Below are 25,489 nucleotides of genomic sequence, written 5' to 3'. Positions count from 1 at the left end.
TTTGGTGCTTCTGACACCGTAACATGAAAGGACAAAAGCAAAAGGGGGACTTCACAACTGAACGGTCAAATAAAAGTACTTGGAAACAGAATAGAAAAACAAACCAAGCCAACCAAAGTCTGACCAGTGTTTTGTGCCTCTCTTTATAAAACATTTGTAGAATCACAAACCATAAGCACAAATCATTCCAGCCTCCTCACCGCTAAACATGAAGCTAAATGAAAGGTCAAATAATCACAAAATATCAAATTCATTCACTCAGCAAATATTTCTGAGTGTGTGACTTAATGTACATTTCAACAGTGTCCCAGAATCTAGGCTCGTGTTACCTTTACAATACTAGAATGGAACATTTTAGGCAATTTAAAAATAACTGCAAGCTGCACTCTTCACCATCAGAAGCATATACAGATTTTGAATTTACTAGAGTATGAAAATCAACTTTAAGCAAAAAAAATCACTCAGGCACAGCGGTGAGGGCAGCTGTGATACACAGCTGTTTAACCTAAATATGTCAGTATTTCGTCATGGCACATTATTCAATTTTCTTTCCCCCAAAAACCCTTCAAAGTTTCATTTCTCACCTTAAGGCACAAATGACAAATCAAGAGCTGTGTTTTTCACACATTTGGCTTCAGTAGCTTACGCACATCTTTTCTTCTAAAGGACAAAGATAATGTCTTTCCACTAGTACAAATGTCATCAATGTGGCACCATAAGTGTCATGCTTCATAAATAATACCGCATTCAACTTCTGCTTTGTCATGGAGAGATCTGAAGTCCACCGTGCAGCAATTACCAACATCTGACATTCAGCCAATTTTTGAGTGCCACTTTAGCTGAGCTGCAACAGCTAAAACTGCATCCAGATAAGATGTTAAACTGACAGACGGGTTAGTGTCAGGCACAGAGCTACAGAGTAAACCAAGGACAGATGCTTGATTCTCACCAAAGCAGGCTGAGGCGTTAATCTGTCATCGGTAAAGACATACCCGCAGCAGTCTGCCTTCAACAGTTTAGATAATGGAGCCTGTAAACTGGAGATAAACATCAGGGTTTTAAACTAAATGTCACAAAGATCTTGGAGGAAGTGTGAGGCCGCTCTCTCCACAGGCTGAAGAGGAAGCATTGCTGGTCGTTAATAAGTTACGCTTCAGTATGAGGACATGTTCAACGGATAAACCTGTTCAATAAGTGCATGGTTATCTACACACTCCTCCCTCCTGACTATCTGACTGTTAACTACAGGTTTAAAGGGTAGAGAGCCTCCACAGATTGGCACACGTAACCCGTTGTCAAATTAGTTATATTTTCCATGAGTTAAAGAAAATGAGGGTTTTTGTGGTTTCTTATGCCACTATCAACAACACATTTTGACTAGAGTGCTCTTAAAAACAACTATTTGGGACGAGGTGGACAGGAGGCATCATTACCGTGCCACAAAAGATTGGAAAACTTTCTTCCAAGGCTGATTTTATGGTTATATGGCTCACAACCCTAACTGCATGATTTCTACAGAGCTCACATTTTACAAAAAACAATCACAGGAGGACATTTGGCTTTATAGTGGTCTTCTCCCACTGAACTCGACTCAAACAAAACTATTTGTTAATTTAATACATCCAAAACTACTTAAAGGTCCTCGAGACAAATGCACCAAAGGGGGGAAATCCACTAAACCAAACAAGAAAAGGAGGCACACACAGCCATTAAAATGGCAGCTTTGCATAGTGAAATCTATGTACAAATGCACATTCTCTGGTTCCAACAGAGAGTAAAGAGGAACACAGTAAGTGTTGGCTTCTTCTCCTCGGAGCGGTCACAGGTATTCTTTATAACATCACATTATAAGACCTTTGACCTCCTGGGTACATTCCAACTACCTCCCCCCTTCAGGATCAGCCCATTTGAGGTAAAAGTTGCATCTTTGTACACAGGTCTATGGTCAGATTACCCAATCATCAGCGCTAATCTCAGCAGTCAGCCTGATGTCTTAAGACCTGACCACAGACTGTTTGACGTAAACCACAGTGTCCCCCGTCTCTAACTTTGCGGTTGCACTGCTCAGGTTCTCAAATCTGACAACATTTGGGAAAGTGTGTTAAATCAAATGTAAAACCACATCAATATGATATAGCTCTTTGTCTGCGCAGTGCAACTACAAGTCGTTTACCAACAGATGACCTGGAACACCACCCTCCCTTTGTCTGTGAACTCCCTTCGCCTCAGTAGCTGGGCGGCTGGTAGCCGGCGTCTCCTTGCGGTTGGGGGTTTGGGGTGAAAGGAGGCTGCTGGTGCATGTCGGGCACATTGCTGGGATAGGCTGTGTAAGTGGTAGGGGTGTAGGTAGTGGGGATGTAGGAGGTGGGGGCATAGGTTGGGGGGTAGGGGGTGTGGTGATCTGGAGGAGGCTCCGAGTAGGTTGGGATAGTAACTTCATGAACGCCACGGCGGAAACGACCCAAGGCAAAATAGGTCAGGATTCCCTGCACAATGGAAGAAAAATGTCTGTTACTTTAAGGCTGCTGCAGCATTTCAATGAATAACTTTGATTGGTTTCACTTCATGCCAGAGTCCAAATACATTTTCAGAAACTAGGACAGGTAATGCAGCAAAATGACGTTTAATCTGTCAATCCACAGTATTCTAACATTACTGATGAGTAATGTGGTTAAATGCAGGGTTATCTTAACAAGTCTTCTGAATGGAGCACGCAGTGGTGGCGGGAAGCTCCAACATAAGATTTGAAAGCCACCTAAAGCAGATCTTTGCAAAAACAAGATGTGCTGTCAGAAAAATGAAGTCTTGACGACAAACAATAGGTCAGCAGTGTCTTCAGCAGCGTTCAAGAGCCAAAATAAGGAGGAGTTTGACATTGTAAATATGCTTTTGAGCTTTATTGCTGAGAATTAGGTGAGAAGATCACGACTACTCTCGTGGCTCTGTTGAAAACAAAGCTACAGCCTGCAGCTATTTAGCTTATCTTGTCTTACGTATAATAAAAAATGGAAACAAGGGGAAACAGCTGGTCAAATGCTGTTCAAAGGTAACAAAATCTGTCGATGAATGTTATATTGCCTTTGCTTAATGTGTACAAAAATCAAACTGCAGGAAGGAGGAAGACAAACATTCAAGAGTGCCGTTGATCTTCTCATCTAACTCTCAGCGAGAGAGCAAATGAGCATATTTCCCAAAATGTCAGACTATTGCTTTTATATGGGAAATATCAATTTGTCAATATAAAAAGCTATGATATTCTTCAAACTAGAAAATATCAAGAAACAAAGTATGGATCTTTATCTTCATTAGCAAAATGCACCAATAATCAATAACCTGAATGTGGAAGACACTTGACTGGCCAGCAATCGTCTTACAGGCCTTCTTACGCAAACTAGAGCTCAGGTGGAGATAAAGACACTAAAATCGGAGCTGTTTTTAGTGAAAAGAAGACAACAGCGGTCGTGCTCACCCAGGTGGCGATAGAGAAGAATGAGAAGGCCACAGTGGCGCGTGCAGCGTCCATGGGGATACCTCTGACATCATGCGTGCGACCCCACTGACTGGCCAACAGGCAGAAACACACAAACCACAGGAAGGTCCACACCCCTAGAAAACACACAGACACACAGATGCACAAACACAACACACAGATATGAATGCTTGTTTTGGTTGCATGAAAAGATAATCAAGTGCTCGGCTGAAACCCCTGATATGAAAAGTGAATTCCTGCGAAAAACACACAAAAGAACAGAACAGTGTAAAAGAGCGCTCAAGTTTCCATCTGCTCAAATGACCGCAAGCTGTTCTCCAAACGGCCACTTCTTTGTTTCCTTGAACAAACGGATGACTGTGAACTGCGTCGTGTACAGCCGATAAATGTTTCATTTCATCAAAATCTTTCTTGTCATCTTCACCATGCTGCTCACTCATCGTCTACTGTGTGCAATGATGAATAACACATCAGGAAAACAGGCGGCGGTCTGTCCCACATTACGCCGATACGCAGAGGCTTTGTGTATGATGGGGTTCTGAAACTGAAACTGAAAGGAAAGCACTGACAGCAGGAGACAACCGCTCAGGGTACCATTACTAAAGTTGTGGCAAAAATGAAATAAGTCGCTTCACTACTGCTAATTATCATCTTCACACAACCGCTTATATCACCATAATCACCAGTGAAGAAAAGCATCCTCTAAATGTCTTTCCATAACTTCCAGTATTCATATCTTCAAGTAGAATCATCCTTATGTAAGAAAAAAACAGATAGCACCATTAACCTGAAAATGTACCTGTCCCTGAACGTCACACAACTTAAATCCTTCACAAGCTTATTGCTTATCAGCTTATAAAAGCAAAATGGTGAGCGTGTTAGCAAACAGTTGTCTCAATTCACTCTTCATGTAGCTTTGTTTCTGGTCTCCACCAACTCCTGAGGGAAATATCTGGCTCTTAAGGAGCTCAATGCTCCACTTTCACCAGTGCGTCGCTAACTTTGTCTGTCTGTTGTTCAGTGCTGAGCAGGTCGTGTGCAAAGGGTTTTTAATGCTTCTTCTCTGAAACAGCTGGCTGCTGTGGCTGGAACGGAGGTTGGAAAGAGTGGTGAGGCTGAACCAAAATGGTAAAGTTGTGGGCTGTAACACTTCAACAATGAGCTAAAAGAAGCGAAAGCTCTGCAGAGTAGATAGACAATTCATGTGCATCTTCAAAGCTTTTACAAACAAACAAAGAAACCACTTTAATGCTCCTGCTCACCTGAGAATCCCAGGTCTGCCATGACAGCATACTTCCTCTCCTGTGCATTGCTCATGAAAGGCACATAAACATCCAACACCAGGAAGGCCACACATGCCAGGAAGGCAATCACCCCGATGCCGACAGCATACTGACAGGCCGAGTCATTCTGGTTGAAGATGCACTTCGCCTCAGCACTGTGGGCAGTGTTGATGTATCCCTCTGTTGTGATGCAGGCAAACACCACCATGGCAAAAATCTACATTGAAACAGAGAAAAAGAGAGGGTGACCTTCAGTAAATTGCAAAGACACAAGAGGAACTGTGTGGCTAAAAGAACATGCTGCTGGCTTTTTAAGTTTACCCATTAACTTCACACTGCGCGCTTCACATAACTGCTAAACATTTTGAGACTGATGTCCGACCGTTCAGGCTGTGTTTGGTTTCCATTCTACTAGCAGAGACTTCAAACTTGTTCAGAAATAGGTAGCACACTTTATCAAGTCTAATGAAAGTTCAGTAAGAGCAGAGACCATGACGAGAACTCTTCCTCTGTGGTGCATTCAAATGAACTTGGACATCTGATACTTGGATCTGCTTCCAACAAGTACTGCAATCAGGAGCTCCGCTGTTACAGAATCAACCACTGAATATAACAAACACTATTTGTTTATTTGTTTTTTTTATCACAGTGCTTAAGCAGGGAACTTTCAACGACCAGGAGTTTCTTGAACGCACCAACAAGCAGCAGTGCTCAAACAGTCCCTGCTGGAATATGCATTACCACAGGACAAATTTAGCAGACATCCTCGGGTTTAGTTTGTCTACTGAAACAACGTTCGGAGAAGAGACTACTAAATTCATCAGACTCAAAGGATGTGACATAACATTCTAAAAACCTCTCAAGAACCTGTATCCATTTCAACTATTTCTACAAATTGGCCAAAATTTGTAATTATTACACGAAACATAGTGACACACAGTGTGATCACAAACATCTCTTATCTTATTGCGGACTCTTGAGACACTCCGCCGGCTCTTGTGCTCGTCTTGTGTCTCCAAAGTGAAGAGTGTGAACAGTTTCACTGACTGTCCCATGGTCTGCTGCTGTCTGCTCTGGTTACCCACCTAACCATGTGACCTACTTCTGAGTGCAGCTGCCTGCCATGTGACTCCAGAGATGCCACCGACTCCCTAACAACACTCATAATGAGATGTGGGAGGAGGATAGAGAGGGACTGTTAAATGAGTGGGAAGTAGGATGAGGTGAGAGGGCAGGTGGAGAAATAGGCCACAACGCTGCTGATGGGATGAGACAGAAAGTACGGAAAACTACAGACGACAGAGACACTGGGGAAGTGAATGTGGGGAGTTCCAAAACACAAGACAACAGTTAGTGAAGCAGACTGACGTTTCTGTACATCAAGGACAGATGAAAGTGTCTGTTTCAAATTCACTTTTTTAAAATGTGAATATAAATTGCTGTTTCTGACATTTTATTCTTTGTGAAGTAAAATCCTCTTCAGGATCCCTAATAATTACCTGGTTTTCATAACCTGATCATGGCAGGCACTTTGTGCAGGAAGTCAGCCAATTAAGGGAACTCAGGATCCAAGTACCATTTTGCATCTTAACATTACAATAGGCCAATGGCCCAACATGAAGTTGCAGATTCACATTTTTTTGTGGCTTGCTGCTCTTGATTTACCACACATATACTGGAAATATACAATTTCAATGCAGTATTTAGTCATTAAAGAACATGGCTTTTACCGTTGTGCCGTTGGGGAACGGTGATGTGATTCAACAGATGACTCTTGTGCCACAGGTGCTGGCTCGTTGAAGCGAGATTAAAAATGGCCAGAGGTACACGGTGATCTAGCCAGCATGACTTTGAGCTGAGCACAGCTGCAGTTGGTACGTGTGTGCGGTTGAGAGGGGGATCAGTGGCACACATTCACATTCAGGCTAAAAGAGAGGGTCAGCGGGGGAGAGGTATCACCTTACCTGCCCATCAGCCCCTGTTTACCAGTGACACACACATAATCTGTCTCACACAGTTTCCCAAATGCATGCACACAAACACTCAGCAGCTGAGGCAACCAAGGGCACATTCTGTGCTCAGGCCTCATCCACCACACTGGATATGCTCCACTATCAAGATGTGTTTTCTCAGTCGACACTAATGAGCGAGTGGCCTGACAAATAGTCTCAGCAATGCTTGATAGGAGTCTGTAAGGAGGTGATAGCATCCGATAAAACTCCCTTTCAATGGGGATCAAAAACTTAGGACAGATAAAACAGCTCGATCTGAGTGCTCAGTCACTCTGGATTAGACAACTGTAGCCTTTAATGGAAGCCATAACCTGTCTGGTTGAGATTCATTCTGGACTTTCCAGATCACTGTTCAAACCACAAAGACAAGTCTGTGCCTTGAGATTTGCCTAGCAACATGTGATCAACAGTGCACAGAAGTTTCCCTGGTACATGAATTCCCCTCTATGCAAATCCACGTTGTCTGTGAAACCACTTAATGATGACAACTATTCCTATTATAGCCTGTTATCTATTTAAAACGCTGCAGAAGTAGGTGATTTCTTATCACCTGGCTTTAGAGGTTACATGAATTGAATCCTCCTGTGTGTAGCTGCTGTCTGCTGAGCTCAGATTTGATGTTACAGACTACACATTGACATTATCACACATCACGCAGTTAGTTGGCCTTCTAGAAGTGGACGAGTCTCATAGTGTGTCTCACAGTTTTCTGTCTTTTGTCCTCTGACAACAGCAGTGTTGACCTGTGTTGTCCCCGAGCTGCTGTCATGCACCAGCTGCATGCAACATGACGCCCCGCACAGGCGCTGCTATAGTGGCCCTCATTGAACCGCTCCACAGAGGCAGTTTGTTTACGGGCCCAGACGCACCTGCTCAAAAACCGCGGTGGACATTATTTCTGCCTCTTTTGAGAAAAACATAAAAGTTCTGCACAGACTCACTCTCCACTCACCCAGCTGAGCAGGCGCACGATGGTTTGTGGTTGCCGGACAAACTTGGAGAAGTCGAAGCCTCCTCCAGCGAGCGAAACCCCGTACGCACTTGCACCGCCCGTCTCCTCCATGTCTTTCCCGTTCAGCCGATTCCTCTGGAGCTCTTCGTGTGGTGAACCGACCAGACACGGCAGCGTACCAGCTCAAACTAAACCTTATCAGCCACCAGCCCCGCAGTGCGGCCGCTCCTACTGGCGAAGACGAGGGAGCCACCCAGAGGCTCTGCGCCGTCCTGCCGCGCGTCAGAGGGCGGAGCTGGCCGCCCAGGAACTGAGGAAGACTGCTAGCACTATTTCACCACCCAGTACACTTCAGAGATAGATTATGCCATTATTCATACTAAAAAGACAGCACAGAGCATCATGAGTAGATGTTTATTTCTGTGTTTACAGAGCAAACAGTTTGAACCCTCAGGGCGCCTCAACTGGTTCATCCTCCAACGTCTTCCTCTCTTCCTCAGCGTGGGGCCACTCATCCACAGAAACTTCAGATGCCTGAGGAGAGAGCAGGCACACACAGTACTAGAGGTTGGCTGCTTGCGCGTGATTAGTTGATTGATTTCAGTCATTTATTTGATCTCACCTGATCAAATTCAGCACCTCTGGCTGTCTTCACCACATCTGCGTCTTCATCGTACTCTGACAAATCCTGCAAGGAGAGAGACTTGAAGAGCTCCGTGTCATGAGATAATGCAGTGCAGTGCTCAGGCTGAATGATGGAGATGCAGAAATATTAACTGACCAGCTCGCCTTCATACGCAGCTACCATCCTGTCCATCTCCAAGCCCAACCTGAGGAGAGGAAAAGCCACTTGTCACATATACAGCCGGCTGGAGACGGGCAGCGTTTGTCAAAGGCGCAGCTGTAAACACTCTTACAGTCCTATAATAATGATAATAATACTTTATTTGTGCAGCACCTGTCATGCAGTAATTGTAGCTGAAAGTGTTACAATAAAGAAATCACTTGCACCAAGTGCTTCACATAAAAAAGCGAACATAAAAACAATTATTAAAATAAAATAATGTAAAACAAGATGGAGAATAAAACCCACTGTGTTCTTGTTTAGTGTAGCATGAATGTAACACAGGCCCAACTGAAATGAACTATTCTTTTGAACATTTAAAATTGAGCTTCAGTTCCTTGGTCACCAGTGGAGGTTAAGTTATGTGACCTGCTGGTCCAATGCATCTACCACATCTCCAGCTCAGCTCCCTTCTCTCCACATACCCACACGTTTACTGTCAGTCTACATTGTTAAGCTGTCTAACAAAAGCAAAAATGCTAAAATACCTGTGAACAAGAGGCCTTAACAAAATTAGGGTCTGTTGGAAGGTGTAACGTATGTCATTACTGCTTTAATTCATGTGTGACCATAAATAAACAAGATTAATCAGATTTTACGTTATTTCCACTGCACTTTTTCACCAATCGTTTGCCATTGTTTGTTTTTAACTGCAACAGTGCCAACGTGTGTCATGGACCCTTTGTGTCAGTGACATGTTTTGCCTCGCCTCAGCGTGAAAAGGTCATATTTTCATTACGCGGTTAAGTTAGTGATTATAAATGTCTAACGTCAGATTACACTTTCAAAAGATAGCTTACTGAGAAAGACTTCAGATGATGGTCCCCAAACGACTTGGTCAGGTTAATGAAAGCGTCATGGTTTGGATTAAAATAACATACTTACATGATGTAAGTTAAATACGTTACATGAGTTGTCTTACATATGTACATAAGTCTACACTGACTTTTGGTTTCACACAGGACATGAACAGTTGTTTCCTGAGTGAAGGCTCTGTGTCTGACCCATCCATCCATTCTGGTGTCCTCCATACGCAGGCTTTGCTGCTCTTTTTACTCTTTGCTCATGAGCTGCCACTGCATCATCATACACATGTACATTTCACACCTGAGGCAAAACATGCCACTGACACAATATTATGGCCATTGTAATTCTTTCTCAGTAAAATATAAAAAGAAAAACTGACTGAGGACAAAGTGGCACAGTTCTCTTCACAAGAGGAAGTAACGGCTTCATGCCATGGTCATCATTTTTCAAGGTATTAAACAGAATTAAACAGAGAAACGGACTCACAGAGTCGTCTCTTCATACTGCCTCTGCCCTGAAATGAGAGCAAAAACAATCATTCACAGTAGCAATGAGGAGTTAGCCACACCACATAAGAACCAGGACTCTGGAAGGATGGAAACACTGAACTCACTGAACACCACTCCAATCGCACAACAAACAGAGACCAGGAGCACCAGGACTGTGAAACATCCAAAGACAGTTGCCACCAACAAGAGAGGGAGACGATTCAGCCCTGGAGGAACAGGAAGATGAAGATGAAACCAGCTGTCTCCTGTCACAGGGATGTTTCACTGAAGTCAACAGGAGTGTTGTTGGCTACCGTCTTTATCCAGATAGTGCCTTCTGCTGCTAATGGTGGTGGTGTTGTCAAAGCTGTCTGACACTTCGCAGTGGTACATCCCAGTGCTGCTCCTCCCTACCGACAGCAGCAGTATAGACTGTTTTGGAGGCTGGTTGACCACATAGTAGAAGCTTCCTCGGTCATGTAGAAGGGTTTTGTTGAGGAACCACTGGTATCGTGGAAGAGATCCCTCGGCCACCTTGCAGTAGAACCTTAAGCCGATCACAGCATAGTTCTCTCCAGTGTCATAGTCATAATGCATCATCACAGGCCCACCAACCGGCACTGTTGGAGGTATTATGCATCAAAAAGAGACATCAAGGATGAACGTTAAAAAAAGCAGTGTGTACCAGAGTGTTAATCCCTGTTGCACATACCAACTTCAAGGGGAATCTCTTCACTGTATGCAACCCGGCCTCCATTGTTTGCCTGGCACCAGAACCATCCCAAGTGCTGGCCCAAGACCAGTGCAACCTTAAATGTGGCCTTTCTCTCTTCAGTCGTCATATTTTCAACCATTTCTGTCCTGTTGTAAAGTGAAAAGATGATAGGGGGAGTCCCTTTTGTTGACTGACAGGTCACCATGGCAGAATAGATGTGGGAAGGCTCCTTTAACACCGTGAAGGTGATCTCAGGGTTTGACACCATTTCTGAGGGAATGGGATGTAAGAGATTGTTATTTTGTTCAAAGACACCATGGCATATCTGTAAAATCTGAACCTGAGAGGTTACTCACAACAGATGACAGCTAACCTTTGACTGTGATCACAACTTCAGAGCTGTTGGTGGTGAAGACCTTTGTTTTGTTGAACTGGTTGGTAGCAAAACACACGTAGGAGCCGCTGTCTTTAGAAGTAGTTCTGAGGGTGACACAGGTAATCATTTCACTCACTGGATGTTTGTTCAGGGAAATGAATCATAGAAGAATCGAGATGCAACAAGCCTGCTTATGTCTTTCTGTATTTTTCAGTGTAAAACAACATACCGACACTTTTAGATTTCTACTTGTCTACAGATTAAAGAAACAAGATACAACACCTCAATTAGTGAGCTTTATAGGTAGCTGTATTTTTGAACTCTGTATAATAAATCTGCTCACAACACCGAAGCAACCACGTAGTCATGCAGTAACGGCTGTCCAGAGACAACCTCAATGGGCTTCCACTGACCTGTTGATCAAGAGATGGCCATTGTGAGACTGAAAGACAAGCTGGCCGTTCAGCAGCCACTTGTAGGAGACATGATTTCCAGCAGTCAGTGCACATCGCATCTCCAGTGTCTCCCCCTCAAAGAACTCCACTGGACCTGAGATCTCAATCTTTGCGCCTTTCACTGGCTCTGCAGGACAGGCACAGCAACAGACTGGGATCCCCCTCTTATTTCAAACCAACAGTTAGTCTTTTTGGAAACATGAAAAACAAAGAAAGGTAATGTTCTGTGTGCTTTTATGATTCCTTTGTTATGGCAGACCTGTTTCTCTGTTAGTTTAACAGGTGACTCTTTCCTTTAACTTAACCGTAAAGAAAAGTGTCACATACTGTCACAAAAAATATCCTTACTGAAGATGCACGCCTTACACTTGACAATAACATGCACTTTGAGAAATGTGTTTCTCACTGAGCTGAACTTTTACAAACATACATGCCCATAATGATCTAGGTCAGTGTTTCCCAACCACTGTGCCGTGGCACATAAGTGTGCCGTGAGAAATCATCAGGTGTGCCGTGGAAGATTATCCGATATCACCTGACTGATGCTCTGAGGCTTAGAGCACCAGTGCAAGGAAGGTGAAAATCTTCCTGTGTGTCTTTCTTCAATTCCTGCAAGAATATCAGCTGCGTGTTCAACTAAACAGGCCCAGGTTTCACACTCGGTAAGTAAATTGAGTGAATTGAGACTAGATTTTCATTATATTTCAATAAAAATACTTTTGTGACATTTTTGTTTGGTGGTGTGCCTTCTAATGTAAAATATGTGCCGTGGCTCAAAAAGGTTGGGAAACACTGATCTAGGTTAACTGTTACAGGGAAGGCAAGCACGTACAATATGTCATATATCCCTGATAATAAAGAGACTCACCGATAACCTTCAGGTGGTGTATGTTGCTGACAGTGGGCTCTATGTTAGAGTTGTTCTGTGCTTTGGCCACACACTCCAGGTTCCCATCATGGTAAGCTTTGATTACCAGGGGGAAGGATGCATTCTCCCCAGCCAGGGAGGTGTACTCACCCAATATCTTGTCATGTTTACCTTCTCTAGAAGAAGTAGATAATCACAGGGATTTTCTCTCAGTACTTACTATTTAATGCAGTGGATATATTTAACATAAACAAACGCTCACTTGAATAACTGCAGCAGGATAGTTTCGTTATTTGGGTAGGTCAGCAGTTGACAATTCAGTTCTATAACGTCTCCCACCATAGCCTTTGATGGGCCAAACAGTTCAGGAACACCCAGAAGTGACTGACCTATCACAAAATGAAGTTAATAAAACTGCACAAACACTCAACACAATGAATCAAGAGAGCTACAAATTGTATTGAGTATACATTAACCAACACACGCTCAAACAAGTGACTTACTGCTCGCCTTGCTACAGTAGCACGACCCTGTAGAGAGGGAAAAGAAATCCATAGTAGTTAGCAAGAGTTTCCAGTTATGAAGTTGTGAAATGCAAAGCGTTCTGCAGTGCTGCATGTGTTGATAGCTTACCCAGTACGACCACAAAGAGGGACGCGAGCATTCTTGAAGAAAAAATTGTTGCCTTGAATACAACTGTATGCGTGTTCTTACACTATGCTGTGTAATGCAGAGTTTTGACAGTTTGGAATTGAGGGCTGAAGCACTGTGGGTGCCACACACACACACACACACACACACACACACACACACACACACACACACACACACACACACACACGCATGCACTTAGAAACATGTGCAAATAGCTGATAGTGTTACACTACACCTCCCTGCCGTACCCTCCCTCTCTGGAACATCATAAGATCAATTCCTTGAGGAGTTTCTGACATCGACACTGAAAAATGTGAATATCAGAACAACATCAGACGTCAGACGCTTTGCAAAGAAGAGATGGAAGTGTGATCAACAATCATTTTTTTCAATGGTTTAATTAAAAAACAACAACACATCATTTAGAATTAGAATTTTTATTCGCAAAAAAAACTCCCAACAACAACAACATGACAGTATACATCAGTTTTGCTGAAAATTATCTTATTCTTTTTAGCTGAACGCTCCACCAGTTTCTTATAAGCAACTTACACAGCTCAGGAAAAGTCATGATTGTCGTATCTTCAGAACAACAAACAAACAGCTACATATTTACAATGAAATGATGACATGTTGATGGGGTGCAGGTTCCTCCTGTGTCATACCGGGACCTCAACACTCTAAAACAGAGAGAGAGAACAGTCATCATGTCTTTATCATGCATACAGTTCAGTGCATGAATTTACAGTTACATATGTATCAGTTCCTTTCTAAGAAACTGCAGGAAACCAAGGGACCTGTAAAGTAAAGGATCTCTGGACAGCATGTGACATTTCACTGATTGAAACTCATTGTTTAAATGCAGTGTTGCCATGTGTTGTCCTGGCCTGTATACCTGATTCTGAACGTCGCATTCTGTAGAGGAAGCATCGGTTTGTTTGCCCCCTGACACGGATGTGGGCGCAGAGAGAGGAAGTGCTTCATAACTGGAACTGGAAGGCATAAACAGTGTTGAATGGGTTGATTTGAGTTGCAGAACAATAAACTTTCTATGGGCCACAAAGAAAAGACTTACTTTGTTGAAGCAATGTGGGTGTGAGCTGTGAAAGAAATGAACGGTGGAGATGTAAGAACATTTAACATAAACTCTGTTACACATTTCCAGTCAATTCATGTCTCCCTCATACACACACAGACACACACACCTTGCTCACGGTCAAACATCCTGTACACACAGACAACACCCACTGCCAGTGTCAGAAGAAGGAAGCAGCAGAACGCGATGGTAATGACCTCTATGGTGGTGATGGCAACCTCTGTGAAAGAGAAGAGACAAGGCCAGTGAAGTGTTACATACTGCAGAGGCAACATGTAATGCAGGTGAATATTCCATATGTGCTTTTTACTTGGTGGTGTTTCAGTGGAAGATGTTGCTCGAGGCATGGAGTTAAGGATCCCGTCTGATCAAGAGTAAAAGGTGTGATGTGGAAAAGAGCACAGAGAACCCACCAAAGAGGACATATAAACAAGTGGATGAATGCGATACGTTACGATGAATCTAGATTAAAAATATGTCTGTTGAGGCACTAAGACTGGAAACTGGAAGAAACAGTTAGCATCGCTCTGTACAAACGTAACAAAATCCAGCTGCTAGTGCCACTAAAGCTCACTAATTAACATGTTATAACTTGTTCGTTTAACCCATACAAATAATGTAGTAATTAGTGTAAAAACAACAATTTGCCATTTTACAGAGGACTATGTGCCAACTATTTCCTGGCCATGAATTTTACGAATCTCACTTAACCTATATTATTAGCCTAAACCTAACCAACAATCCCCCTAAACAAACCCCACCAATGAAGGCAATCAGAGGCAGAGTAGGGTGGGTCATTGTTTCAACATAGCAAGGTTTGTAATTTAGCTTCCTGGCCAGCAGTGTAATTTGGAGTGTCCACTGGTTTCCCCGTCTTTCCAGTCCTCATGCTAAGCTAAGCTAACAGACTGCTGGCTGTAGCTGAATATTTATCATAGAGATTCAATACCAACATGAATCCAATTGTCGAACCCTTGGTAAGCAAGCAAAGGAGCATATTTCCCAAAATGTCAAATATTTTTTTAGGATTACTTTTAATTTGACACCTAGTCTTGATTTTTTCACCTGTGACCCGGACCAGCACGGCTGCACTCTCCACCCATGGCTCAGACTCATAGCTGTCCCGTGCCCGGCAGCGGTAATACCCAGACTCCTCCGTGCCAAGCTTGGTCAGAAAGAGGGTTCGTCTATGGTCGGCTAGGGCATAGTGAGACAGGATGGGGTGAATGTGGGAGTCCACGTATGTCTCAGAGGGAAGGACAGAGTCGTTCAAGAGCCAGGAGACATAAGGGAAAGTTCCTCTGCTGACCTGACAGCTCAGCCTGGCTGCAGCCATTTTGGAGTTAGCTGTGAAGAGATATTCAACCTCCACTTTTACATCACCTCCAACTGGGACTGGACGAACAGAGGGGAGCAGAATGAGAGGAAGACTATAAGAGCGGAACTAAAGGGGAGCGGTCACAGAAAGACACATTTCCTTCACATGTGTAACTCATACCCACTACCAGAGTCACAGGCTCACTCATCAACTCCTGCACCTCAGTGTTCACCCTGCATCGCGCCACACCCATGTCCAACCCTGGCACCATGGCGACGGGGAACCAGGTAGCGAGGGATTCAGTTGCTGTGGCAGATCCCACTTCTCCATCGTCTAATAAAAGAGAGAAGTTGACCGGAGGACTGCCTCTTGTTGTCCAACAGGTCACGTTGCCACGATAACTGGCTCCCTCTTTGGAGATGGAGAAGGAGACCCTTGGTTTTGAAACGTAGACTGAAGGAGGAATGAAGGGGGGAGATGAACATGGATGACACAGTACATGTTACATGAATCAGGAGTATGTGGACAATGATTGTGTAATTCTGGTTCAGGCCAACCCCATCCAAAACACAGACTGTGAGCAGACATTATCTCCCAGCAGCAACACTGGATCTGAAGTGAATTTCTGCATCCTGGTTCCAAAATCTTGCAGAAATCCCTCCCAGAATAGAGGGAGGTGATTTTAGCAGCACTTTAATGCCCATGGTCTTGGAATGAGATGAACAATGTCTCACTGTCCACATGATTTTGGCCATGTACTGGAAGGACTGATGCAATATCTCAGATCTAAAGAAGAGTCTAAAAATATCAGCTTTTTTTCTTGCTGGATGAAACTTAGTTCATCTTAATTTAATGCATTAGCATGTTAACATTTACAAATTAGCGCTAAAGACAGGGTACAGATGAGGCTGATGATTAAATTTCATGCAAATCCATCAAATGGATGTTGAGCCATTTCAGTCTGGGCAACAGTGGTGGAACTACCAAAGAATGATGTTGCCATCACTGCTAGCATGGTTAAAAATAACCATGAGTTATTCAGTACCCCCACCTTCTCACCAGTCTTCAGTGTTTATTTTCTGTTGTCACATACCTTTAACTGTCACGTGGAAGTCTGTGCTGCTGGAAACCCTTGTGGTGTCCTGCACCCTGGACCAAGCCCTGCAATAATAGGACCCAGCATGCTCTGGAGTCGCCTTCTCCATCACTAACTTGTTGCCAGTGAGGTGGAGGAAGGGAGAGGTTGAAGATGTTACTTCCTTCTTGTTAAAAAACCAGGTGTAGGAAAGGTGGGAGCCCTTTGTGACGTTGCAGCTCAATACTAAGGGTGACCCCTCGTATACGACGGGGGGGAAGGGTTCAGAAGTCACGCTGGGCTTTGATACTGGAGCTAGAAGTCAGGGAATGGTAGATGATTTGGGAGAAGAGGAAGAGGTCAGAGGTCAGGTTTAGAAATGTTTGTCTTCTGTAAAGTAATAAAACTTTAAAGCTCTAAAAGATGAATGCTCTCTATGCCTGTTTGTGTCTTTTACTCACTAACGACACTCAGCTCGATGCTGTTGCTCACTCCTGCGCTTCCTCCTGCTGTTGCCTTGCATTGGTATGACCCCTCTGATGTTGCAGTGACCTTCAGGAAGAATGGTGCAGGTTGGTCCCTTTCGAGAGCAGTGTCTGTGGCGAACAGGACACCTCCGTCCCTCATCAGCTCGTAGGCGACTGGCAGAGAGGAGTCAGGTGCAATACACCGGAAAGCCACCCTCGAGCCGAGGAAGGCCTTGTCGGGACCAGTCAGCACTGGGTGAAGAGAGTTTGACCCGTCTGAAGAAAGAAATTAAATACAGAGAGTTTGGATGGAGCTCAAATTTACCCATAGACACCGAATTATTGTATGAATGTTATGTGATCAAAGAACAAAAGCTCTGGACTTAAACAGAGCAAATATCTGACAAGTTGTGGACAAACAAAAGATCTCTCAGCAAACTGAGCTCCATATCTTAAGCCCCACTTTAGCAAACTCACTTATCTCGACGAACAAACTTGCCAGAGCTAAAAAAAAAAAAATCAACAGCACGTTTAGTGAGAATATTAGTCCAGTCATTGACTTATTTATGTCATTATTTTAAATAAAATTCAACTAACTCACCCAAAATTGGCAACAGATTGAGAGTCTGTAGATTCTTCATAACAGTGCTCTGTATTAGTCTTTGACATGGTCTCTCTAGCTCAGTTCAGTGTGTGCATGTGTGGATCCATGTACGTAAAAGCTGGGGGTGTGACATGTGTGCTGCGAGTAGATAACGTATTACGCTTAATGTCATCACACATCTGTGCAATGCTGAACACAAATAAAGCTTTACAAAATGCACATACCACAAAAGTTTAATGAGCAGGATATTTGGGAAACATTCAAAGTTAATTGAGTACAGTCAAAGTGACACTGGAACACAACTATATACAATGACCATCGTAGAAATGCTGAGCAAAATTGCATTCACATGAATAAATTACTGGTTTACTGAGAAAGAAAAAATAAAAAGTTCAAAAACTGGCTATAACTTAACAAACATACAAGGTATTCAAGTCAAGACCATAACAATTGACTGCAGGTGACGACGATTAAGGTTAAATTAAGACCCTTGCAGAAAAAGGTCACAGCTTTGCATCTTATCTTTGCATCTAGAGCAACTGGAAAAGTGGAAGTTTATCATGATTTTATTTTCAGCCACCCACAGGCCCCCACCCAGCTGTGGTTGACCAAAGCCAGGCATTATTTTGGAGTGGAAGTTTTTGGATGGACGAGCTGACATCACTTTGGATACGTGTTGGGGGGGTCCTCTTGTATGGCTGGAGGATGGACTCTGTGGGTGTTTCTCTGACGTCTGAGCATCGTGGCATGCTGCTTCACCAGAAAACGCTTATCTGAGCTGCTCTGTGAGGAAAAGATGCACAAATTTATGGACACAACATGCAAACAGTAGACAAGCATGTCACCCTAATGGATCCCAGAGGGTGTAAGCTGGGTGTAACTCAAATATCCCCTTATCTTCCCTCTGTGACTAATTTATAAGTGACAAAGTTGTCTGATGACATTTGACTTACCATAACCAGCATGTCTTTCAGTCTCTCAATGGCCTTCTGATTGGCTCGTCCCCGTGACACATATGAGGTTAAGATGATACTAAGGAAACAGAGACCAGATGAAAGTACTGCACATCTGTCTTAAAACTGCTTGTATTCATTGTATTCACACACAACATGTATGCAGCTGTACGTATGCTGCTTCTCATTCTCTGTAGTCTCTTTGCATACTTACACCTCAGCTAGTATGAGCGGCAGAGCGAAGGCCTCAGAGGACAGGTAGCGGAGAGCGGTCTGTGCTGGGCGTGGGAGACTGGCTACACACACTCCTGTCACATTAAACACAGTTTCTCCATTTCCAAATGGACCACAGGAGGACCTGGAAGGGAACACATGGGAGAAGTAAAATATGAATCAGATCTTTGTTTGTAGTTCAAAAATAGTTTTTTATGCTAACAAATAAAGAAACAAATAGGGTGCATTGAAAATGAAGTATACAACTCAGTAAAAGTTTGCAGTAAAGAGTACATGTTTATGTCCGCTGTGACTTCTTGCAGGTAGAAGTTGTAGCTCAGTGTGGCTGCAGCCATGAGGAGACCGAGCAGCAACATGAAGTGGAATAAGACAGAGGAGCTGGAGGCTCGAAACATCCTCTGCTCTGCCGCACAGCACCGCAGGAGCGTGAACTGAAGATGTGTTAGAGAGAGAGACATGGACATTGTTGGAAAATGTTCAAACATAGTTGATGTTCACTCGTGCTTCTTGGTCATCTGCCACTGCAGAACCATGTACACAGACTGGGGGAAACAAGGAGAGACAGAAAAATAGGGATCGGAATTTTCCAAACCATTTCAGGACAGACGCACAGAAAGATAAACATGAATTTCAAGAATGAGACAAATACATCAGTGTTGATAACTTAAAGTAACAGTAAACAGTACTTCATTGTTTCTTGCCCTGAGTTGGAGAAGATCAGTGCCACTCTCTGTCCCAAGATAACAAAATGTGCCTACAGGCACCTCTGAAGCTCACTTGGTAATACATTGTTTCTTGTTTGTTTAACAAGTGTAGAAACATCCTTATGTGACAGACTAATGCTGACGGGTACAGTCCCATTGCTTGATGACAAGAAAACCCCAAGAAGTCAATGCACCTTCTCTAGAAATGGTCCTGAGCACAACCCCCCATAAAACTGCCTTTTTGATACTTTGGCTTTTGTATGGATTAAACAAATGGGATAAAAAATGTGAATCAGTGAGCTTTAGAGGTGCTGGTAGACAGATGTAGTCACCTTTGGACAGAGCCAGGCCAGCTGTTTACCATACAAATATGAGAGTGGTACCATCTCCTTTTACTAAACAAATAATAACATTCAGCTGAATGTCAGAGCATTGGTTTATGAATGTCTATTTCATTCATTGTAAGCACATGTACTATCATGTATTTGAGGTTGTTTGTTTTATTATTTTACAAGAAATTCTATAATAATAAGTCAATCTTTTGAGGTCATTATTATAAGACATTTTGTGACATTCATGCCAGTACAGGATGTTGAACTGGATTTAGACATTCAGAGACACAAAGGGAGTGAGAGACACTTGAACAGCTCATGTGATGGTCAATAACTCTTATGTTCCAGGCAACCTTTTTGATGTAGAACGTGGCCATCAGCATGACAGTTCCTATCAGAGGCAGCAGAGGGCAGTAGTAGACTCCCACCCAGGACACTGTCTGACTGTACACCAGGTCCAAGACATTGAATGGGATCAGAAAGCGCTGTTTGCCTGACAATCGAGCCAGCAAGGAAGAGGGGTACTTCTCCTGCACTAACCTGTCAGACGGAGAAAGACAGTTCGCACAGAAAGTTCATGGATCTTCAATATGAAGGATAACTGAGCTTCACTCTTTCCTTAGTATAGCTAAACAATCAGAGAGACATCAGAGAGAGACGTTAATCTTTCCATTCAAACCACAACGCTGACTAAGACAGAAAGCGACTGCTGATCTGAAGTAAACCCACTTCCTGGGGTAGTCCACGAGAAAGGCGCTATAGAAAGTGGCGAGGAAGTTGAAGATAGACAGCTTGTACATCTCTCGACCGAACCTGTTCTCCAAGCACTGAAAAACATAAAGTAAAGAAGCACACAAATGAAAAGGCCTGTTAAAAAATACTTGATGTCTCATTAAAGCTCGGGCTGGAGGACCCTGAAGCATAAATCTCCCTCTCAACTCACTCGATCGTGTTCTGTTGTCGTGAAGACGAAAAATAAGTAGATCCCCAGTGAGGCCAGCTTCAAGAAGATGCTCCTGGTGAAAAGCCAGAGTGAGTCCATGCAGGGTGCATGTGTCAGTCACAGTCACATTGTGGGGACTCGCTTTCTTTATGGGGACAAAGCGCAGGTCCCCAATAACATAAATCATTAAAGCTGAAGACTTGGGTTAAGGTTTGGGTAACGTCAGGATCAGGGTTAGGGTAAGTCTCCAGGAAATGAACGCAAGTGTACGTAATCTCTGCAAAATTGTGTGTGTGTGTGTGTGTGCATGTGCATGTGCACGTGCACGTGCAGGCACCCTTGTGTGTGTGTATATAGTAGGCTGTCCCGTGTTTACCTCTGTGTGCACTTTACCTCACAAGCGTGGCATTGACCTGCATGGTGAAAGAGTAGTCTTCAAAAGATGAGATCTTGCGGAAAATGTGAGGGAGGAACAGGTTGACAAAGGTGATGGTGATGGGAGGAAGGTACTGGAGGAACAGACTGACCAACCAGTGGTGCTCACTCTAAGAAACACAGCCCAGGGTGTCAGATGTGAAGACCTACTCACTAAATCCACGACACACTGTAACAAAACCAGATGATCAGCGTCAGAGTCTCACCTCCTTCTGTGATGTTGTCGTGGCAAAGTAGATAAGGTAGAAGGCTCCAGCCAGCAGAGACAGAACGAGCAGGTTGAAGATGAACCTGAGCAGGTAGAGACGCACCCTCTGTCCAAGCGTCCTCTGAGCCGCACGCAGGGAGAAACTCTGCTCCTCCAGGAACAGCTGAGGACCAGTGGAAAGAAATAACCTCTGTGGCTGTCTACATGTCACTGTTTTCACTCAATCAAAACATAAGATAAACTAGAATCATACAGTATATCCACAAAGCAGGAGCCCAGAGAAAAGGCTTAATCAGAAGAACGGGATAGTAATACCTCTTCACAATGGGTTTTGTACATTTGTACATACATAAATGTGCTTTGTTAGCAGGGTGGGAAACTATTTGGTCACCCATCCACAGTGGCTGGTGAATACCATTTTTCTCAGCTAATGTTAATGCAAATGAACAGCAGAAAACTATTCGCTTGAAATAAATGTGTAAAATGTTATATTGTTCATGAGATCACAGGTTTGAGTCTCAATGTGAGAATTAACATATAGGTGACAGATTAAAGGAAAGCTTGACGAGCAGACAAACATAATCAATGCATGTGTTTCCTTACAGGGCATGAGGATGTGAACAATATGCTGCGACCTTGGTCAGGAGGTTTTTCCATTAATGTGTCTCTTAACATTAGATACTACGTGAAACAGCCAAAGTGGGAAATGACAGATTCACTGTGTGCTCTCAGAAGTGACCAGCATTTGGCCAGTGACTGCGGTGAATTAGAGGAGTGTTATTGTGCCTGCAGGTACTCTGTGTGCATCCACTCACCTTCAGATCGTTTCTGATGAAGCTGTGTTTGAGAGTAGCAGAAGCAGGGTCCTGGATGGTGAAGTCCCAACCACAAAAAATCTTATAACTCACGTTCATACTGTAACGCTTCCCGAGCATCCAGGTGTGCTTGTAGCCCACGATCGTTCTGTCAGAGGAATTTACACATGAGCAGATTCAATGGCTGTTGAAATGTTTTGTTGCAGCTGCAGTTGTATCTAACTGACCTGCGGACCACCATGATGAGACTGAGGAGGAGGATGGTGAGGATTCCAGCCAGGTACAGCAGAGGTGTATTCAAGCACGGCAAATTCAGGGAACCGCGGGTATAGAAGCCAAAGAAGACTGGAGAACGATCCAGGTAGCCCTGTCGAAAGGAGGAGAGAAATTAGACTATGCTGAACACACATATAGAAAACACACAGCACACAAACACACGCACAAACCCTTACCGATCCCAGGAAGAAATCCAAAAAAGAGTCATTGCCTCCAAACCTCAAAGGTTCTGTAAAATCACGGAGAACAACACGACAGTGTTTCTGCAGGAGTCTACTTTGAGTTGTGGTTAATTTAGTGTAATCTGTCATTACAGCTGACTCACTACTGCTGTTGCTCCTCCCATAAAATGTTGTAGGCCCCAGAATGAAACTCAGCATAAGAGCGCAGTGCAGTAGGTTCAAGAAAACCAGATATCTGAGGAAAACAAAGTAAGCCTTCACGCCAACTCCAAACCTGCCTGAAACAGATCAGTGAGCATTAGGATCTTCACTGTGCAACATGTGTCGTGGTACATAGTGGAAATCAACAAATCAGGTCCTTATCATGTACTTCTGGCCAGTCATACCTTCAATGGCGTGGAGAGTGTGCCGCCATGGCAACAGGCCTGAAAGAGCTCCTCCCATCTGAACCCAAACTCTCTTCCTGTTGATGCTCTGGCTCCGCTTCCAGGACTCCCAAAAACCAATATTGCTGATTTGCATCTTCCTCCTGTCCCTAATTAGCAGTGTAAATATGATATTTAATAAATGCTTTTTTTAAAATATCATTTTAATATCATTTAATATCATTAACACAAAATTTGATGTGAAAACACAACATAGATATGTACTAAAATACTAACTTTAACTCAAGTGCTTGGCAGAATGTGATGACAGGATGTACTTAAATACAGAGTTGACATGATTTAAACAAACTGGCCACCACTCGCTTCATTTTATGAATTTATGGGACAAAAAATGTTGGGATTAAATCAGGATACAGCAGGTATAAACATAAAACACAGTGGCAGGTCAGTCAATTAAAAAAGATCATCTTTGTATTATGATATGTATTGTGCTGGAGTAAGTGACAGCATGGCCCTTTTCCACCAGAATATCCCAGTAAGATGTAGAATGAGAGGAAGCAGAATGGGGGAGTGTGTAACAGGCTCTCACACCTGGCGTCTCTCTTCCCCTGAATACACACGACCAGGTTCCTGAGTGGCTGTGTAGATGCCTTGTCCTTGGGTCCTCTGGACAGGTGGCCATTTCTGATCTCCGCCGGCTCTGGGCCACCCTGGTAGGCCTCGGGCTCTCCCAAAAGACCCTTTGCGTTCTGCTGGAGCCGGATGGCCTGGATGCTGGGCAGCTGATCAAATATCTCTGTCTGATAGTACTCACAGGAGTCTGACGACAGGGAGGAACCGATGCTCTCATCTGAGGTGAGAACGACACATACATGTAGATTACAGTGCCTGTTTACATACAGTGTGTTTTAGGTCCAATCACATTTGAGAAGTTCACCAGCAGCTATTTGACAACTGTGCTTAAAAAAAAAAAGAAAAAGAAAAAGATGGTTGTCAATTAATTCTTGTCCATTGATTGACTGATTAATCAGCTAATCAATTCAACTTCTGTGGCCCTGACTTATAATCTGAATATGTTTTTGACATTTATTTACAGAACCAGTTTGCTTCCTTCCTGTTTTTCTCTTGCCTCTGTATGCAGCATCAGTAGTGTATTTTAACATCAACAACATGTTAAAATCCATTGATCATGCAAGTATATTCTTTTTAATCACACCTTAATGTGACAAAAAGATGTGAGAGCAAAAATAAAACATGAATTAGGCCTGAGCAGGGCTGACACCTTGACATCCAGCACTGTTTAAAGTATCAAAACTGTATGTTTGATTCCAGCTATTGGCTGTGTGGAGGTTGCATGTTATTCTAGAGTATCATCTGGTCTGCTCCATAAGTGGAAAAATATGTATTGTACAGTACGTCAGATGATTTGACAGTGGGTCTGTGTTAGACATAGGGCAGAAACATATTCTATTCACAAAAAATGAGCCAATCATGGCTCTTCATGTCATTTGGTTGTAAACTGTTTGCAAAGGTGCAGTATAGAAAATGTACTGTAAGTGCATCACTCAGTATAATCCCACACATACCGTAAGTAAAGACAGCCTTGAACAACCAAGATGTCGTCTCTCCCTCACATTCAGTACAGTATAGATGGCAAATTCACAGCCACATTGGTATACTTTCTTTACCTGACAGGAGTCTCATGAAGTGGACATTATCGTGCCCCTCCATTTTTTCTCCCTGCACTTCCTCTTTAGAAAAAAGATGTCCAAACACCAGTCTTCTTGCTTCACATAAAACAAAAGTCAGCAAACATGTCCGCCAACGCTCCACCTTAAAGTTCTGAAAAAAGTACTTCCGCAGTCTGCATCAGAACAGCCTGCTTTGCACCTCGCAGTCGATGCCACACTGAAGTGAAGGCTCCTGAGCGGCTGATCTGGGGTTAGTGTTGTTCCTCAAAATCCTGTTGATGCGGCTCGCTCGCTGGCAGGTGGAACAGATGCACAGTCTGTCCTCACATAGACTGACTGTGACCAAATTTGACAGCTCACAGGATATCACGTGACAGGATGAAGGAACAGACGGTGCTTTCGTGGCTGAAAATAACACAAATAATTTCACAACAGATGTGTTGAGATTGACAGCATCATGTTATTCTCTCCCGCTCATGTACGATCTAATGATTAATACTGCAACCTGATCTGTTTTCAGGTGACCTTGTCTGTGACATCAAGTAAGGAACAATGCTTAATAAACATTTGGTTTGAAATTAAACTGTAAATTTGGATTATGAACAGAATTTGCCACCATTATTACATATCAGTGTAAGATATGAGAAGCAGTGCCAAACCTGAAAGTCACATTGCCTTTAAAGTTACAGGAATAATCAGGTAATCAGGCGAGTGATCATCATCTGCCTTTTCCCACTGAATCCATAGACACTATATGTGCCTGACAGAAGCAGGCAGACTTGACATGTTCTACACTGGGCGGTGTTTGATCATTTGGAAACTGATG

The 25,489-nt window shown here is 43.3% G+C and overlaps 4 protein-coding genes across 5 annotated transcripts; all 4 read right to left on the bottom strand.

The window, feature by feature from the left end:
* Positions 1 to 128: 128 nt before the first annotated feature.
* syngr2b (synaptogyrin 2b) lies at positions 129 to 7,973 on the bottom strand. The gene is made up of 4 exons (XM_070980067.1): positions 7,738 to 7,973; positions 4,753 to 4,990; positions 3,470 to 3,606; positions 129 to 2,486 (listed from the first exon to the last, which is right to left on the bottom strand). Exons 1-4 carry the CDS (start codon positions 7,846 to 7,848, stop codon positions 2,226 to 2,228), a joined length of 747 nt encoding a protein of 248 aa, XP_070836168.1. The 5' UTR covers positions 7,849 to 7,973; the 3' UTR covers positions 129 to 2,225.
* A 165-nt stretch (positions 7,974 to 8,138) lies between these two features.
* Positions 8,139 to 13,097, bottom strand: LOC139342771 (platelet endothelial cell adhesion molecule). Its single transcript, XM_070980055.1, has 13 exons — positions 12,924 to 13,097; positions 12,794 to 12,820; positions 12,553 to 12,679; positions 12,291 to 12,466; positions 11,381 to 11,549; positions 10,965 to 11,071; positions 10,589 to 10,861; positions 10,191 to 10,496; positions 10,002 to 10,103; positions 9,875 to 9,902; positions 8,519 to 8,567; positions 8,360 to 8,425; positions 8,139 to 8,271 (listed from the first exon to the last, which is right to left on the bottom strand). Exons 1-13 carry the CDS (start codon positions 12,952 to 12,954, stop codon positions 8,188 to 8,190), a joined length of 1,545 nt encoding a protein of 514 aa, XP_070836156.1. The 5' UTR covers positions 12,955 to 13,097; the 3' UTR covers positions 8,139 to 8,187.
* Positions 13,098 to 13,368: 271 nt separating this feature from the next.
* LOC139342756 (Fc receptor-like protein 5) lies at positions 13,369 to 17,576 on the bottom strand. Of its 2 annotated transcripts, XM_070980036.1 has the most exons (11): positions 17,502 to 17,576; positions 17,378 to 17,404; positions 16,895 to 17,176; positions 16,452 to 16,748; positions 15,539 to 15,811; positions 15,106 to 15,435; positions 14,351 to 14,404; positions 14,150 to 14,260; positions 14,020 to 14,044; positions 13,840 to 13,936; positions 13,369 to 13,624 (listed from the first exon to the last, which is right to left on the bottom strand). In XM_070980036.1, exons 1-11 carry the CDS (start codon positions 17,539 to 17,541, stop codon positions 13,604 to 13,606), a joined length of 1,557 nt encoding a protein of 518 aa, XP_070836137.1. In that variant the 5' UTR covers positions 17,542 to 17,576; the 3' UTR covers positions 13,369 to 13,603. The 2 variants fall into 2 exon arrangements, with proteins under 2 accessions (XP_070836137.1, XP_070836144.1); XM_070980043.1 differs by lacking the exon at positions 14,351 to 14,404.
* Positions 17,577 to 17,833: 257 nt separating this feature from the next.
* On the bottom strand, positions 17,834 to 24,947 carry tmc8 (transmembrane channel-like 8). Its single transcript, XM_070980023.1, has 16 exons — positions 24,661 to 24,947; positions 23,564 to 23,822; positions 22,973 to 23,121; positions 22,730 to 22,864; positions 22,581 to 22,633; positions 22,356 to 22,495; positions 22,129 to 22,276; positions 21,312 to 21,476; positions 21,064 to 21,215; positions 20,671 to 20,743; positions 20,457 to 20,554; positions 20,081 to 20,267; positions 18,965 to 19,122; positions 18,672 to 18,815; positions 18,458 to 18,536; positions 17,834 to 18,287 (listed from the first exon to the last, which is right to left on the bottom strand). Exons 1-16 carry the CDS (start codon positions 24,701 to 24,703, stop codon positions 18,165 to 18,167), a joined length of 2,106 nt encoding a protein of 701 aa, XP_070836124.1. The 5' UTR covers positions 24,704 to 24,947; the 3' UTR covers positions 17,834 to 18,164.
* Positions 24,948 to 25,489: the final 542 nt, after the last annotated feature.

This window comes from Chaetodon trifascialis, chromosome 2, assembly GCF_039877785.1.
Source record: "Chaetodon trifascialis isolate fChaTrf1 chromosome 2, fChaTrf1.hap1, whole genome shotgun sequence".
NCBI lineage: Eukaryota > Metazoa > Chordata > Actinopteri > Chaetodontiformes > Chaetodontidae > Chaetodon > Chaetodon trifascialis.
Note: the sequence above shows the minus strand (reverse complement) of the source record. Positions and strands in the feature narration are given on the sequence as shown.

Excerpts from the sequence above, each read along its gene's own strand:
- syngr2b (XM_070980067.1), bottom strand. The coding sequence starts at position 7,848 with ATGGAGGAGACGGGCGGTGCAAGTGCGTACGGGGTTTCGCTCGCTGGA. Across the intron at positions 4,991-7,737 it reads TCGTGCGCCTGCTCAGCTGG|ATTTTTGCCATGGTGGTGTT; the intron begins GTGAGTGGAGAG and ends GTTTCAATGTAG. Across the intron at positions 2,487-3,469 it reads TCTTCTCTATCGCCACCTGG|GGAATCCTGACCTATTTTGC; the intron begins GTGAGCACGACC and ends TCCATTGTGCAG.
- LOC139342771 (XM_070980055.1), bottom strand. The coding sequence starts at position 12,954 with ATGCTCGCGTCCCTCTTTGTGGTCGTACTGG. Across the intron at positions 8,568-9,874 it reads CAGTATGAAGAGACGACTCT|GTTGGGCTTGGAGATGGACA; the intron begins GTGAGTCCGTTT and ends TCCTCTCCTCAG. Across the intron at positions 8,272-8,359 it reads GAGGTGCTGAATTTGATCAG|GCATCTGAAGTTTCTGTGGA; the intron begins GTGAGATCAAAT and ends CTCTCTCCTCAG.
- LOC139342756 (XM_070980036.1), bottom strand. The coding sequence starts at position 17,541 with ATGAAGAATCTACAGACTCTCAATCTGTTGCCAATTTTGG. Across the intron at positions 14,405-15,105 it reads CGTGCTGGTCCGGGTCACAG|ACGGGATCCTTAACTCCATG; the intron begins GTGAAAAAATCA and ends ACTCTTGATCAG. Across the intron at positions 14,261-14,350 it reads TTCCACTGAAACACCACCAA|AGGTTGCCATCACCACCATA; the intron begins GTAAAAAGCACA and ends TCTCTTTCACAG.
- tmc8 (XM_070980023.1), bottom strand. The coding sequence starts at position 24,703 with ATGGAGGGGCACGATAATGTCCACTTCATGAGACTCCTGTCAG. Across the intron at positions 23,122-23,563 it reads CAGGGGAAGAGAGACGCCAG|GGACAGGAGGAAGATGCAAA; the intron begins GTGTGAGAGCCT and ends ACTGCTAATTAG. Across the intron at positions 20,744-21,063 it reads GTCAATGCCACGCTTGTGAG|GAGCATCTTCTTGAAGCTGG; the intron begins GTAAAGTGCACA and ends GCTTTTCACCAG.